The sequence below is a fragment of the Eschrichtius robustus genome, chromosome 15 (genome assembly GCF_028021215.1).
Source record: "Eschrichtius robustus isolate mEscRob2 chromosome 15, mEscRob2.pri, whole genome shotgun sequence".
NCBI classification, from domain to species: domain Eukaryota; kingdom Metazoa; phylum Chordata; class Mammalia; order Artiodactyla; family Eschrichtiidae; genus Eschrichtius; species Eschrichtius robustus.
The window spans coordinates 31,920,085-31,937,548 of NC_090838.1; the positions used below are offsets into that span (position 1 = coordinate 31,920,085).

Consider the following 17,464-nt stretch of genomic DNA (forward strand, 5'->3'; position numbering starts at 1 on the left):
GGATATATCAGAAAAAATACGACTGGTTTTACTTCTGCTTTTAAAACGACTAAATATACAAAATGAGGAGAGGGAGAGCAAATCAGATTGGAGGAATTTTTATACACTATCTTTTAAAACATTATTTTAAAAAGACAGGACCAAATAATATATAACCCTTCTCTGCATTCCCAGGGAGTTTATATATACTACCTTATTCATCTGGAACACTGCCTGACAAAGAGTGGATACTCAAATATTGGTGCCATGGATTAGTGAACATTAGCTACATCAACAACAACAAAATCCCATTCATTTGAACTATGATAGTTCATAGTCTGTGATAACCTGTAGTACAATTCATCAAAACTTTTAAATTAGCATAAGCAAGATTATAGATATGTATGTAACCCATTAGTTTTCAAGCACTTCTGAAGTATCTATTTTCCTAAAACTATAGGGCAACTAAAAATCACTTTTAGTTTTTCATTGAAACAAATCCCCCAGGGGCCGAATATTAAGCAAGAATTGCCACCTTACTTTGAATTATGCTTATACTTTAAAGTAATCAAAATGTATTCTTTAGAAGTAAAATTCACATATTCCACTAAATCAGATTGCTCTATTTCTTAAAGCACATTTTTTATACGGCCTTCAAATTAATTTTTTTTATGAATTATCCCTTACCTCAAAATTTATTTGAAGGGCTTGCTAAAGTCATGGCCCTTATTATTTTAAAAGAAAGCTCCATAAATGCATTAAAGAAATTAAAGAAAATTATTTCCTGATAAAAGAATCTAAAGACACTATTATATTCATCTAAATATCTCCAATCTCCATATTCTTAAATAAATACCCTTCCAGGAATGGTACAGAAAGAAGGGTATTTGACTATTGATTGGAAAAGAACTAGATTTCCATCTTTTTAAAAAATCCGTTTTACCATTCTGAGGGTTAACTGTCCAATATATAAAACAAGGAGAACAATAACTACTCCACAGGGTTGTCGGAAGGGCATAGAAATGTCTATAACAGTACTTTGAAATTACAAAGCCTATTACACAACTGATTGCTATTTCTATTACTGTCATATATTCTCTTTCAAAAAGTCCATTCCCAACCACAACATCAGTTCACTGGAATATCCCATGGCTACATCTATTTTAAATGTCCAAGTTACTTGCTTAAAAATAACAGGGCAGAGGGTAAATATCTTCAATATCTCAGAAATTTTCTGAGTATTAAAGAGCCATGAATATCCCTTATTATCTAGAATCGTGAGTACCTACATAATGATTAAATCTGTGCAAGTGGAAGACTGAGAGACTCATTAGTAATTTTTGAGAATTCATGGAGATCTCCTTCAATACTGGAAAATTATGTTAGTTTTTATATTAATGAAAAGGAGAAAATTAGATAAACACAGGTATAGTACAACATTATTCGGAAAGAGCTGAATTTGAGATTGTAGTGTTTTCAAACTAGCAAATACCTGGAATATACCAACATCAGAATGATGATGCGATCTGTAACCCCATTCTAATACACTAGGCATAGGATTGGATGCTACATTTTATGAACTCTGTGGGAGAACCTAATCAGGTCCAAAAGATCAAATGGAGTTGTTAACAAGGAGAGTCAGGCAACCATTTCTATTCAAGATCTACTCTGAAAGCCCAATGTTAGTAAGTGCCTAAAGGAAATTATGAATAAAAGGTATTTTACTTATAATTCAATGGAAAAACGGGATAAAAATGTATAAACCTTCTTTGAATTACTTAAAAAATCAAAGTGAATTACTATTCCATAGTACACAATCTTTTCTACATCCACAACCTCTGTAACTTAGTGTTGCTTAATATTTCTTTGCCTCAATTGAAATCTGGATCTCCCCTAAAGACTTCTAGAGCAGGAACTGCCCTTGTCTCAAAACCCACATGAAGGTGGATTTAGCATCTTTTCCACTCCCCAGGCTGCTTCTGGAATATCACTCTTCCACTCTCATGTAAAGTCCTGCCATCATCCTGTGTGACTTTATTGTTTAAATTAAGGACACATAAAATACTTTGACCTCTTAATTCCTTGACACTTCATTATAGGGACCTTCATGTCTAGTCCAGCTACCACCACATGGCCACATCCTGCTTTTGTAACTATGTTACTTTAGAAATCCTAAATTCTAACAACTCTGTCTCTGATCCCAATCTATTCTTCTATTTCTATCACTCAGGTATTCTAGTGTTATCAGCTCTCTGATCTTATTAGGAAATCCAATACTGTTCCCTCCATGTTTTGCCAATCTACCTTCCCCTCGCCTACCTGGCAGAATAGTTTAGTAGAATTTAGGCTCAGAAAGCTTAGGCTTTCTGGGTTAGAGTCTTGGCTTCACTACTTACTAGCTGTAACCATGGGCAACTTACTTAACCTCTCTGTGCTTCAGTTTCCACATTAATTCATTCAACATATACTTTCTGAGTGCCTTCTCAGTGCCAGACAATGTTCTAGGTGCTGGGGATTTGGTAGTGAACAAGACCTTATATTCTGGACCTTGTATCTTATTAAAGGAAAAGACAGCAACATCTTCATGGGGTTATTAAAAACTTTAAATGAAACATAAACACAGAAGTGTTTAAACCAGTGTATGATACTATAGCAAGCACTCAAATATCAGCTGTTTTTAAATTTCACTTTTTTCCTTATCCAATTTGATTCTCTGATGCTCTTTTCAGCTGAGCTTCCTATTGAATATAACTATATATCAATCCCTCACCCCTCAGGGGAACAGAGCAGGGCCTGGGGTAGACAGAGATACACCTCCTCCCTAGTCACTGTGTACTGCAAAATCATTATTACATTCTAGTGTGTTGTGTCCTGAAAAGGGTTGTAAAGCACTGCTACTACCAATTTCCACAATTCTCTTGCCCTACTGTTCTGCCATTATATATCCATGGTGAAATGCCATTCAACTCAACCATCTTTTTTGTGCCCACACGAGTACTGCAAAAGAAATGACACAGAAATGCAAAGATTTGTATACTATACATTCAAGGTCTTTAAAGTCAAATGGTCCTTCATCATTGCCAGAAAACTCCTTTTGTATTTCCAGCTCTATGTTCCGTTTTCTATAGTTGGTACTCAAGCCTCCTTTCTTCTCCTCTCAATCTTGACTCCTCAAGAACTCCATTTAGATGGCTCTTCTTCTTAGAAGCTAACCTTAAGCCCCAAAGCCTGTGTTATTAGTTCACCCATTTTTTGGTTTCCCACACACCCTTTTCTCATAGTACATCACATTATGTTACCGCCCATATACCTACCTGTATCTCCACTAATCTATAAGCCCTAAAAAGACAGGAGCCATGTCATCTTTGTAGGAGATTACAGAACTTCCTTCCTAGATTTTTAGATGTTTCCCTCCCTTCCAATAGGTGGAAAGTGGTTCACTTCTATCTAAAATACACCTAGCAACTGAAGATCAAAGGATTAATTGAAACGTCTTTGAAATGATAGCTGGCTTTAAAAAACAAACAAATAAAAACACTTGACATATTCCACTCTTAAAGGTATATTTGTCATTCTAGCATCAGGAAGCAGTGTTTAGAGGACAATAAAAGTTCATTTTAGATTAAAAGCAAATAATAGAATAGTTTGACAGCAAAAACATATACAAGCTATCATACACTCAATACAAAGTTAAAATAAATCCAGTCATTATTTTTAAAATACCATATATATATTTTGTGGAACTGAAAAGCAAACTCTTTCCCCCTTCACTGACATGACAATAAACACACATATTAGACACAAGGCAAAATTTATCATACCTCTACATCCGAAGCACTTCGGGGCTGAGCCTGGCATAGCATATTTAATAACTGCAGAATTAATTCTTCCACATACTGAAGAGCGTCATCACTAGACTCAAGAGTAGGATGAACTTGGCCCTGAACCTATAAACAAAAAGCAAAGTAATTAAAACGTAGGCTTGTTTCATCTAATTAAAGAAACGAAACAAATAATTTTGTTTTTTTAAGTGTGGGTTTGTATTCAAGAACATGGTCTGGCTTGCAAATACAGATTTGAATGTTATGACCCAAGTCTGGAATTCTTAACCTTTTTCCCAGCCACGTGCACCATACATGCTTATTAACATGTTTCTAGAGATTCAGATACTTAATTGCATAATTTCCAATTTTTTTCTTAAACCATGGTTATCCTGGAGTGTGGGAATATAGAGAGGGAGGGGGAGGCTGAACTGGGGATAAAAGATGCAGTTTATATGGTTTTTGCCAAGAACCAGTGGTAGTTAGAACACTTACTCAACATAGTGCTTGGGCAAAATTGACCTCCTATGGGTCCCTTGTTTAACTCTATCTTTCCTACCCAATGATAAAATCCAAGAGGGATATATCTTATTCACCAAAGTAACTCCAGCATCTAGCGCTGTACATGGCACATAATACAAGCTTGATAAATGTCTGTTGAACACAAAGTCACCCTATATCAAAGGACACAAAATGGGCACTTTTGACAATGTGAGACTGTCTATGCTTCAGGAAGATAACTTGATGGTCACTCATTCATAAATGCCCAATAATCTTTACCTTCATTTTCCTCAACCATTTCTTTGGAGGCATCTTAGGCCACCGGTTTTTGTAAAACTTACATTTTAATAACCAGCATAATAGTCTTTACTTGCATCCCTTTGTCACTCACTATGGGTCAAAACTGTTCCCTACTTTAAAAAATGGCAGAAAAATCAGTTTCAGGAGACAAACAATACATGTTTAAAAATATGCTCAACTCTCTAAAGGACGGTAGAGCTCTCAGAGCTCTCACTGGATGAAAGTACACAGTACTCACTAGCCAAGGGCATTTAGTATGGTCTGTCCTACTACATACACCTCATTAGCTGAGGGTTTGACAGCCTCAGTGTATGGAGAAATTTTATTATAAAGTATACCATATAATGAATTTTAAAATATATATTAAAAGTACATAGACATGTATATAAATGTATATATGCACTTATAATACTTTTTAAAGAAAAGTATTTTAGAGGCAAATAACATTATGACAATTCAGAACTGTGTGAGGGGTGCTACATTAATTATGAGGTTTAAAACAATTTACTCTTCTTTTACAGGTGAAGAAACTGAGCCCCAAAAGGCTTAAATCACCTGCCCAAGTACTTTTTGTCATTCTTGGTATCACTATTACCAACCTGATTGTAACTGACCTGCTTACAAATCTCTCACCCTATTAGATGACTGAATGGTTGTACAGTTAAAATAATGGATGGAGTAGGGACTAGAACCTGGAATTCACGTTTCTCAGCTTTCTATTCACCAGGCCGTCGCGTTCTGACTAATGTGTGCAGGTAAAGAAACCTGTAAACAGACTCCTATTCAACACTAAGCATGATTCAAAAAACCTTTTAAAAGCGAAACAAAAAAACCCCCGGAACTTTTGACAATAGTTTTATTTTTATACATTGAATTGCATGCCCTCATTGGCTTAAACTGTTTTCTTAGATACCCTTTACCTTCATGGTTGACTTATCTTCCTTGAAAAGTGAATCCTAACACTTCATGGTGGGTTTTTGTTTTTTTTTGGTGGGGGGCTCTCGACTTTTTTAAACTCTCTTTTCTTATTATCAGTGACACAACCTATTCTCCTTCTCTTATTTCTTTGTTTCTTTTTCCATTTGTTCCTTATAGAGTTCCATATCTTCCTTCATCCCTCAATGTGGAGTCCGTCCTTGTCTGTCTGCTCCCTTCTTCTGTTCTCTCTCCCAACTAATCTCATTTACTTCCACATTTTTATCACCTGCATGGATGACTCCAAATCTATCTGTAGTCCTGACTTTTCTCCTGACTTTTAGACCCATATACCAAATTACTTGCTAGATATCTCCACCTATCCTACCAAAATCTCAACTATTACATGGGGTGGGGGGGGGGGAGCGGGGAGGAACTTATTATAGATGTTGAACAAGAAAAACTATATCTCACAAATGAAAAACAGTACAGACAGCCCCTGGTTTCACTAAGATGTAGTCCCGGAAAATGTAGTTATAATTGGGGTTACATTCCTATTCAAGGCTCCAGCATCACATAAAATATAGCTACAGATTTATAAAACAACATAATTTTATAAGTAAAAGAGACTTTAGAAGTCATTTCACTCAGTCCCTCTATTTAGCAGATAATAAAAAGGAGACACCCACAATCCTGTAGCTAACTAGTAATGCTGAACCTGGGCCTCCTGGTGTCTAGGCCAAAGCTCTTTCCACTAACCCCCTGACTGTCAACTTGGAGGAGTCCTAGTAGCTCCATCAGCATAAGGAGTAGAATGTCCATGAACCGTATCTATTTATATAGTGGGCTTCTATATAAAACTTCGCTTTTTTTTCTTTTGGCTGCACCACGCAGCATATGGGATCTTAGTTCCCCAACCAGGGATCGAGCCCACACCTCCTGCAGTGGAAGTGTGGAGTCTTAACCACTGGATTGCCGGGGAAGTCCCTAAAGCTTGGCTTGAAGTATGCGGTCATACTTTAAGAAACATCAGCATGTCATAAATGTAAATGCAGCACTATAAATCTTATCATCTGAAAAGGTAAAATCATTCAAAATGGGTAAAATGATCATTGATTACACAAAGGATCCCATGTATTACATAAAATTGTAAATATACTAAAAATCTGACATAAAGCTAAATTGCTAGAGATAATAAATATTAAGATGAAAATATTTAGGGACTTCCCTGGTGGCGCAGTGGTTAAGAATCTCCCTGCCAATGCAGGGGACACGGGTTGGAGCCCTGGTCCGGGAAGATCCCACATGCTGCGGAGCAACTAAGCCCATGCGTCACAACTACTGAGCCTACACTCTAGAGCGCGTGAGCCACAACTACTGAGCCTGTGTGCCACAACTACTGAAGCCCGTGCGCCTAGAGCCCCTGCTCCGCAACAAGAGAAGCCACCACAATGAGAAGCTCGCACACCGCAGCGAAGAGTGGCCCCCGCTCGCGACAACTAGAGGAAGCCCACGCCCAGCAAACCCAAAAAATAAAGATATTTATATAAAAAAAAGGATGAAAATATTTAATCAACAATAATTCTAATTAACTTTAAAAAATATCAAGCCTTTTGAGGAAGTGGTTTAGGTACGTCAAAACACATTTTAGAAAGTGTTCAAGAAAATGTAAATTGATCAGATTATATTTTTAAAATGTTCTTTGTTTTTCAAAGAAACCCATAGAAACTGTATAATTCTTCACTAATATAGCTCCATCTTTAACTGCTCTTCAATTTACACTTTATGCTGAAGCAATTCATACTATTCACAGTTTGTGAAACATGGCATGCAGTTTTTACTCACACTGTTCTCCGTGGCTATCATTCATTCTCTTACCGTTTCGCCTACCTACCTGACTTTCAAACCCCAGATCTCGTGTCATTTGGGTAGACTTTCTTGCTTCTTGTCTCTTTGTAAGGCAGAATTCATCTCATTCATTTAACTGATTTATTGAACCTATTAAATACTGGATATATAGAGATAAATAAAAAATAGCCCCTGCTCTATGGGTCTTATACTCTGCTCTGTGCTAATCCTTGTACTAGGTATCACATTTTTGTTATTGGGTTTGTCCTACTGAGTTATAATTACATGTTCCCTTGTCTATTTCCTCTATTGATGCTCCCATTATGCAAGGCCTTGTTTATCTACTTATAGAATCATTTTCTCTTTGCTTTTCACTCTAAACCCCTGGCATTCAGGGAATACTCAAAGCCTCTGTGTTATAGGGGTGAAAGGAATAAAATATCTCTTTCTCAGAATTAAGAGTGAAAAGGGGTGGTGGTAATGCTAGAGAGTCTGGTTGATTTCAGGAGAATAAACCCTTACGGCAGAAACCATTCAACATATAAAGGCAGTCAGAACTAAAATCAATGTTAATTATTATGTAGAATCAAATGAACTGTATATAAATACAGCGGTGAAATGCTATGGTTTAAAAAAACAAACCAAAAACTGTGATACTGCTTATCACTTATAGTTAAAATGTTAACCTTGACACCTTGTATGATACATGAAATTTTAGAAATTCAAATTCAAGCAGTTTTATTCGTTGATGGTTACTAATAGCCAAATAAAACCTATTAGGTAAATAAATCAAAGAATTAAGCTTAAATAGAAAATAATGCATGATGCCAACTGTTCACCTAAATTTCTGGAGATTAACCTTTATCACATCTTAAATCTGTCATATTAGGATCATAAGGTTCATTCATACAAGAGACTAATAAATTATTTTAATTCTCTAAAAACAATACTTCAAAATCTCTGACTGAAAAACATGTGCAATGGTAAATGCTTGAAGACAAGCAGAGCACCAATTCCTGAAATAGACTTTGCTCTTCATTCTTTCAAGGAAGATGCTGTTAAGAGATTTCTTTAATGAGCAGACAGAAGTAGCATTCCATTTTCTTATACAGATAGGATAAAAAAACACTTCTCTTCTATGAGATAGTGTTACACCTAAAGTGTTCCATTCCATCTAAATGGTACTCAAAGATATTTAATAGATCAAATGATACAAATTATTCAAGACTATACAGAATAGGTTACACTGCCAAATTTTATGACAGCCTTTAGAAGCTATCTACAACTAACATTCACTAAGGGTGTGTGTATGAGAGCAATTATAATATGCACTTAGACTTGGGTTTAAAGTCAATGGGAGTTTTCCTTTACATGCAGTTTTCAAAAACATTACATTTTATACTTAGGTTTACTGACATAGAAAACTCCATATGCTTCTTTAAATGCATTTATCTTAGGTAATTTAAGTAAAGTAAATGCAAAAAGTTCACTAAAAAATGAATGACAGCCATGATTAAGAATTTTATATGATCATGACAGTAATTCTTTTGAGGTATAATCATCATATTCGATTAAGGTATAATCATCATATTCAGTTAAAGATGCCACCCACTGAATTTTAAACATTTCTTAAGGACTGCTGGCTTCTGTCTTGACAGTTCATTTTGTCTCTAGTAATTTCTAACAAATTCAAAAGCAACTTTGTGGCTATTACTGTCAGATTTATGGAATCTGGAAAAGCAAAGGGATTAGATCTATATCAATTCCTAGCTGTTTGATCCATGAGTCCTCTAACTGTATTCAGGAACCCCTTGGGTAAACTGCTAGAAAACACTAAGTTGAATTCTGATGAATCTTTAATAGCCTCTTCTAGCTAATGGCTCTCTGAAGAATTAGAAAAGCTTCTGGATTGTACTTTGTCACATCTTGAGCCCAGATCTGCTACTTTATTTAAACATATAACAGAATTTGAAATAAAACTGGTACACTAAAAACCTTTACAATAGCAAATAATAAAGATTTGGACTGTTAAATCAATTTCTCATTGTTACAATTAGTCAATGTATGTTGTTTTAGGTTCTTATTTCTCCTCATTTTGAGGTTTATTTAAAAATCAAAGCAAAAAGCCTTTGTTTAAAAAAAAATTAAAAGCAACAATAATAAAACAAATCAGGGAACTTAAATTTTTTCCAAAAACAAAATTGACTGAAAATATTTTTGCATTTCTTAGGGCTTGTTAATTAGCCTTTAGGCCCATGTATGTAACATTCTTTCCCGCCCCTGATTTCCTCTCATTGCTGGGGACACGAAGATGAATGAGAACATGACATCTGCCCTCAAAGAGTTCAGCTCACAGAGGAGCTAGACATGTCAACAAGTGACTTAACACAGTGTGATGAGGTTACAATGGAGTTATATTTACGGTACAATGATAACCAAAAAAAGAGTGATCCTTGCTTATGGTGTATGAGGAGTATCAGAAGTCTTCACAAGTAAAACACACTTGAACTGGATCATAAAGGATGAATAATGTGCAACAGGGAAGCAGATAAGGAAGTAAGGCTTTTACTAAAAGAGGTAACATATAAAGAGGCATAGAGACCAAGACAAAATGATGTACTGGGGAAACTGTAAGAGTTGGATCAAAGACTACACCTGGAAAAAGCTAAGACTGGAAAGGGCAGGCTTATGTGTCATGCTAAGAAGTTGAGAAGTGATCAGGGAAGGAGAAAATGATAGAAGGGTTCCAAACAGACATTGACATAATTAGATCTATTTGCTGAAGAATCTCTCTGGTGTCAGTATAAAGGATGGGTTAAAACAAAGATGAAAGTGAAGAAAGCAAAACTAGTTGGAAGGATGCTGCAGGCTGTGTAAAAAGATACAATGAAGGCCTGAAACAACGTAGAAGCAGTGGGAGATGTAAAAGAAATGAGGAGGTAAGTCTGGATAATTATTTTGGGGGTAGTGAGAACAGCAATGAGGGACAACCACTAATTTCACTAGGATAGGAAATACAAGAAGAGGGTAATATTTTTCAGAAAGGTAAGAAATTCAAGTTTAACACCTTAGTTTAAGGTTCTTGTACTATATCTAAGGAAACAAAGTTGAAATTGTTTTTTATGAAGTGGTTTTTAGATTTTTATTTTTGGGGTTGTGGAGAAGACACAGGGAGAAGATAGCTATCCCTAAGCCAAGAAGAGAGGCCTCAGAAGAAATCCACCCTGCCAGCACCTGGATCTTGGACTTCTAGCCTCTAGAATTGTAATAAAATAAATTTCTGTTGTTTAAGCCACCCAGTGTGTGGTACTCTGTTATGGCAGCCCTGGTCAACTAATACAACTTTGTAGTTGCTAAAAAGAATAAATCACAGCTTTGTCATTTAACAGATTTCCATAAGGTATTCTTGAGTAAGACAGAAAACTTTAAAGTACAGGAACACTCAAAAAACCACAAGCACACAATACAAACACATACACACTTGTATGTATGTATAATGTATTATATACATCTGTACATGAACATGACAACATGGAGAAAAATATGGAATAATATAACCTAGGTTATTAATATGGGTTAGAAGGACCTGGCAGGGCAGGAATGTGGATGAAAGGGAAGAAAAAAGGGGGAAGAATGAACAAACTACCCCCTCCCTCTCAAAAATAAAAAAAACAACTCCTGTAATGAAAATAACTGTCATATTTATACACTTTTGTAGCACTTTATGTAAATATAAAATTTAGATTTAAATTTTTTCATTTTATTTTTCATTTAAATAAAACATTTCATGATTGCTTTTCTGCTGTGTGTACATCAGCGATGGGAAAGACAATATTCAAAGTCCTTTCCCACAGAAAATAACTACGCACATCAAATTCCAAACACGTGTCAAGTGCCAAGTTTACATCATCTTTCATTTATTTTGCTTTAAAAACAATGAGTATGGCCTTCCTAGACAATTTTTTTTTATTACTTTCTGTGATAACAGAGTTCCCATCAATAAAACAAAGAACTGACTCAAGAAAAGAATCTCTGATGGAGCTTTAGTTCTTCTTCAAAGCATTTTCTTAATCTTCATACTCAAGAATCTTCCATAAGTAAGAGAAATCCCTTATCAGTGATGTCCTGACACAGGTGGGAGCTCTTTATAATATTCCCATCTTTTTTACCCTCGTGCTCCCACTCATTCTATTCTACTTTAAGTTTTGATCCCCGTCTAAGAGGCATCTTTAAAGCTGGAATAGCAAGTCATAACACGTGTGTCTATTGTCTATGCTTTGACAGTTTTCCCCAAAATACCAACAGATGGCAGTTTGTGACTAACATATCTAATAAAACTCACCAATTGACTGCCCATAACCTCTAAGCATTACATTCTAAAATCTAGTGAATCAAAGGCAGGGGGAAATTTTTTTTCAAATTCAATCTTCTCCAAATAGATCGGGTTCCTTGACGTATAATCATTAACAGTAAATTGATTTACGAGATGAACTAAATAGATTTCTCCACATTTATACTTTCATTTCTAGAAGGTAAAATGGTCAATGTCATCTGTGAATTCCAGGTGACATTCTTGTAAATTTTATCCATTTTCAGACTTCCTGAGTAAATAAGGCTACATCTCAAGTACGACAATGCACTTATGCATACGTTCAACTAGATACCAGGAATATAAGATAGACATAGTCTCTGCCTTCACAGAGCTTAGAAGTACAAGAGGGGAACAAGACAAGTAATCACAAAAGGAACTACACAGTAAGAGGCAGGGTAGTGAAGAGGTTAAGTGTGGGGTAAATTGTCTAAATTCAAACTCAGTTCTTTAAATTATCAGGGTGTACCCCTAAACAAATTACTTAATCCTTCTGATAATATTATGTACCAGTACACAGTCAAGGTTTACTAAATGTTAGCTGCAGCTATTACTGTTATTCTTATTAAAGGATGCCATGAAGCTACAAAAGGGGCCTAAATTAACCAGGTGGTTCTGGAAATGAAGATTAAAGCTGAAACCTGAAGGGTGAGTAGAATTTAGGTAAAAAGTGGATTGGTGAAGTGAGAGGAATGATATTCTAGGCAAAGGGAAGAGCGTGTACAGACAGGAAGGGGAGAGTGAAGGAAATGAAATTAGAGAGGGTTAGGTAGGGCCCAGATCACTGGCCAGATGCACCAGATGCAGATGCATTTACTAAGATGAGGAAAACTGTAAGAAGCAGATTTTTTAGTAAATGGGAGGACAAGGAGATTAAGAGTTTAGTTCACTATGCTTGATATCTTCTTTTTAAAAGTATAATTGACATACATTATATTAGTTTCAGGTGTGCAACATATTGATTCAACATTTGTATACATTGTGAAATTATCACCACAATAAGGCTAGTTACCATATGTCACATACAAAGTTATAAACCTTTTTTCTTGTAATAAGAACTTTTAAAATTTACTTTCTTAGCAACTTTCAAATTTGTAATACAACATTACTGACTATAGCCACCGTGCTGTACATCACGTCCCTGTGACTTTATTTCATAACTGGAAGTTTTTATCTTTTGATCCCCTTCACCCATTTTGCCCACTCCTCAACCACCCTCCCCTCTGGTAACCACAGATTCATTCTCTGTATCTATGAGTTTGGTTTTATTTTGTTTGTCCATTTGTTTTGTTTTTAAAATTCTACATATAAGTAAAATCATATGGTAATTGTCTTTATTTCACTTAGCATAAAACCCTCAACGTCCATCCATGTTGCTGCAAATGGCAAAATTTCATTCATTTTATGGCTGATTAGTATTCCATTTTGTGTGTGTATACACACACACGCCCCACATCTTATTTATCCGCTCATTCATTGATAGACACTTCGGTTGTTTCCGTATCTTGGCTATTGTATTCTATTGTGTGTGTGGATACACACACACATCCTACATCTTATTTATCCACTCATTCACTGATAGACACTTCGGTTGTTTCCTATCTCGGTTGCAATGAACATAAGGGTGCATGTATCTTTTCAAATTAGTGTTCTCATTTTCTTCAGATAAATACCCAGAAGTGGAATTGCTGAATGATATGGTAGTTCTATCTTTAATTTTTTGAGGAACCTCCATACTGTTTTCCATAGTGGCTGCACCAATTTACATTTCCACCAACAGGGCACAAAGGTTCCCTATTCTCTATATCCTCACCAACACTTGTTATTTCTTGTCCTTTTGATTATAGTCATTCTTACAGGTGTAAGGTGTGTCACACTGTGGTTCTGATTTGCATTTCGCTGATGATTAGTGATGTTGAGCATATTTTAATATGCATGGTTGGTCATCTGTGTATCTTCTTTGGAAAAATGTCTATTCAGACCCTCCACCCACTTTTTAATAAGATTGGTTGTTTGTTTTGTTGTTGAGTTGTATGAGTTCTTTACATATGTCCTTACATAAGTCCTTATCGGGTATATGATTTGCAAATATCTTCTACCATCCACTAGGTTGCCTTTTATTAATGGTTTCCTGTGCATAAGCTTTTCAGTGTGATGTAGCTCAGCGGTCCCCAAACTTTTTGGCACCAGGGGCCAGTTTCATGGAAGACAATTTTTCCATGGACCGGGGGTGCTGGAGTGGTACATTCAAGCGCATTATATTCATTGTGCACTTTATTTCTATTATTATTATATTGCAACATGTAATGAAATAATTATACAACTCACCGTAATGCTGACAGGAGGCACAGCTCAGGTGGTAATGCGAGCAATGGAGAACGGCTGTAAATACAGATGAAACTTCACTCGCTCGCCCGCTGCTCACCTCCTGCTGTGCGGCCTGGTTCCTAACAGGCCACGGACCGGTACTGGTCCGTGGCCTGGGGGTTGGGTACCCTGATGTAGCTCATTTTTTAATTTTTGCTTTTGTTGCCATTGAGTTTGGAGTCAGATCCAAAAATATATCTCCAAGAGCAATGTCAAGGAACTTACTGCCTATGTTTTCTTCTAGGAGTTTTATGGTTTCTGGTCTTACATTCAAGTCTCTAATCCATTTTGAGTTAAATTTTGTGTATGATAAGTTAGTAGTCCAGTTTTCCCATCACTGTTTATTAAAGAGACTGTCCTTTGCCCATTGCATATTCTTGCCTTTTTTGCAAATTAATATACCATCTATATGTGGGTTTATTTCTGAACTCTCTATTCTGTTCCATTGATCTACATGTCTTTTATGTTGATACCATACTGTCTTGATTATGATAGCTTTGTAATATAATTCTGAAACCAGGAAGCATGATGTCTCCAGCTTTGTTCTTTCTCACGATTGCTTTGGCTATCTGGGACCTTTTGTGGTTCCTTCCATAAAAGTTTTAGGATTGTTTGTTCTATTTCTGTGAAAAACGCCACTGGAATTGATAGGGATTGCAATGAATCTATAGATTGCTTTGGGTAATATAGATATTTTAACAATATGTTAAAAATTGTTCCAATCTGTGAGCACAGGATGATTTTTCCATTTACATGTGTCTTCTTCAATTTCTTTTGTCAATGTCTTATAATTTTCAGTGTGCAGGTCCTTTCACCTCCTTGGTTAAATCTATTCCTAGGTATTTTATTCTTTCTGATGCAAGGGTAAATGGGATTACTCTATTAATTTCTCTGATAGTTCACTGTTAGTGTACAAAAATGCAATAGATTTTTGTATATTGATTTTGTACCTTTCAACTTTATTGATTTATTAGTTCTGTTTTTATTTTTTTGGTGGAGTCTTTAGGGTTTTCTAAATATAAAATCATGCCATCCACAAATAGTGACAGTTTTACTTCTTCCTTTCCAAATTGGATGCCTTTTATTTATTTTTCTTATCTCATTGCTTTGGACTTCCAGTACCAATACCAGTGGCAAAAGTGAACACACTTGTCTTGCTCCTGATCTTAAGGAAAAAGCTTTTAGCTTTTCCCTGTTGAGTATGATGTAAGCTCTGGGCTTGTCATATATAGTCTTTATTATATTGAGGTACACTCCCTCTATACTAATTTTCTTGAGAGTTTTTATCATAAATGGAGGGTGAATTTTGTCAAACACTTTTCCTCCATCTGTTGAGATGATTATAGGATGATCTGGACTTCATTATGCTTGAGATATCTTTGAAATATGAAACTAGCAAACAATCAGTTTAATATATGGGTAAACAAGCCTGGAATTCTATTTTTAATAAGTTTATCACATTGTGCTCCTCTGAAAATAGCAAGAAGTAGATATTAGATCCCTGTTAAAACAAAATTGTCACAAAAAAACAATAAAACTTTTTTTCCTCCTACAGATCCCATACTATCCAGCAGAAATTAGAGGCATTTTTTTTAATGCTTTGAAAACTGTAGCCCACAGTTCCCTTACCACACCAATTCCATGATGGTAGCTAGGAAGGCTATGGGTGTATGAGTGTTAAACTAGAATATCAGAAGTGGCTTTTCCCTACATCTTTCTACTATTCTAGAACATGGTTAAATGTCCCTGGCAAAGAAGGGAGCCTACTGACTCTTGGGCCACCAGGGAAGTCCCTCTGTGTTTCTTCTATTAAGCCAGATGTTAAAGAGATTTGCAAAAATGTAAAACAATGACACTAAATTTTGTTGTTTGGAAAATATAGTTATTTTAATAAAAATTTTATTGTTGTTAATATGTGATGAGTTTACTGTTTTTTAAAATTAATTAATTAATCTATTTATTTGGCTGCATTGGGTCTTCATTGCTGTGCGCGGGCTTCTCCCTAGTTATGGCGAGCAGGGGCCACTCTTCGTTGCACTGTGCGGGCTTCTCATTGCAGTGGCCCCTCCCGTTGCGGAGCATGGGCTCTAGGCGCACGGACTTCAGCAGTTGTGGCACGTGGGCTCAGTAGTTGTGGCTTGCGGGCCCCAGAGTGCAGGCTCAGTAGTTGCGGCGCATGGGCTTAGTTGCTCCGCGGCATGTGGAATCCTCCTGGACCAGGGCTCGAACCCATGTCCCCTGCATTGGCAGGTGGATTCTTAGCCACTACACCCCCAGGGAAGCCCGAGTTTACTATTTTAAAATAAATTTAAATATGTTTTATTTTTAAAAATATAAATTCATGGGTATAACTCATATACAAGTTGCTCTTTGAAAGCCTCAATAATTATTTAAGAGTGTAAAGGGGTCATGAGATCAAAAACTTGAGAACTATTGATCTATTAATCAAAGATGTCCTGGAGTAGCATTCCCCAATCACCATTAATAACTTTGGAGGACTTCTCATCAGGCTAACTACAGAAAATCTATTTACAAATAATTCAGTCAGCCACACACATCATCCTTGTTTCCCCTCCAAAACCCCAAATCATAAACCTGTTAGTCCAGTGATTTTCAAAACTTTTAGCAGGGAGAGGGGAGCTCCCAAGAGAAATCTCCACTGAACCACAATATATAACACAAATAAAAGTAAAGCTGCCCTGGTTAAAGAGAGGGTGGTGTCTCCTACCTCTAGTTCATCCATCCCCTCAGTTACCATGAAGGTCCCCCAAGGTACTTCCTAGAATCACACAAAACACAGTTTCAAAAAATCTTTATTTTAAACCACTGCTCAAATGTGCTACTTAAAAAGGTTTCAGAAAGGTTCTGTCATTGTTTCAAAATGATCATTTTCAACTTCACCCACCAGTAGACACTAGATGTATGGTATTAGTATCTATACCTATAGAGAACCACAGAATTGTTTAAATCTCATAAACAACTCTCAGACCCATGAGAGTGTCTAAGGATTCTTGAAAAACTACTTGAGGACTGGTGGATGAGCAGAGTTAATCTGAAAAGGCTTCCTGGAGAAAGAGACACTATGATTGGGCAAGCAGAAAAGTCTTAGCTCAGTTAGGAAGGGCTAGGATGAGGCATGTTTCCTAGATTATAAGGAGAACTAACCACCAGGCAGTATGTGGCTCTCAAGTAGCTGAGTTCTGCAGGCCACATTCAAAAGTCTGTATCTGAAACAGTGAAATAATTCTCTATTCTTGAATCTGGGGCAGAAGTACATTTCCTACTTTAGTAAGTTCCCTACTCCAGGCAAAATTTAAAAGGTGAAAAACGCACCAAGCCTGAAGACTTAATTGGAATATTTGCT

At 36.2% G+C, this 17,464-nt stretch overlaps 1 protein-coding gene across 1 annotated transcript in view; it reads right to left on the reverse strand.

Moving 5' to 3' along the window:
* Positions 1 to 17,464, reverse strand: part of SOS1 (SOS Ras/Rac guanine nucleotide exchange factor 1) — a 138,362-nt gene that overhangs the window by 80,107 nt on the left and 40,791 nt on the right. The window contains exon 2 of the mRNA XM_068564067.1: positions 3,801 to 3,926. Within this exon, the coding sequence (XP_068420168.1) occupies positions 3,801 to 3,926 (126 nt within the window). The remainder of the gene's footprint in view (positions 1 to 3,800; positions 3,927 to 17,464) is intronic.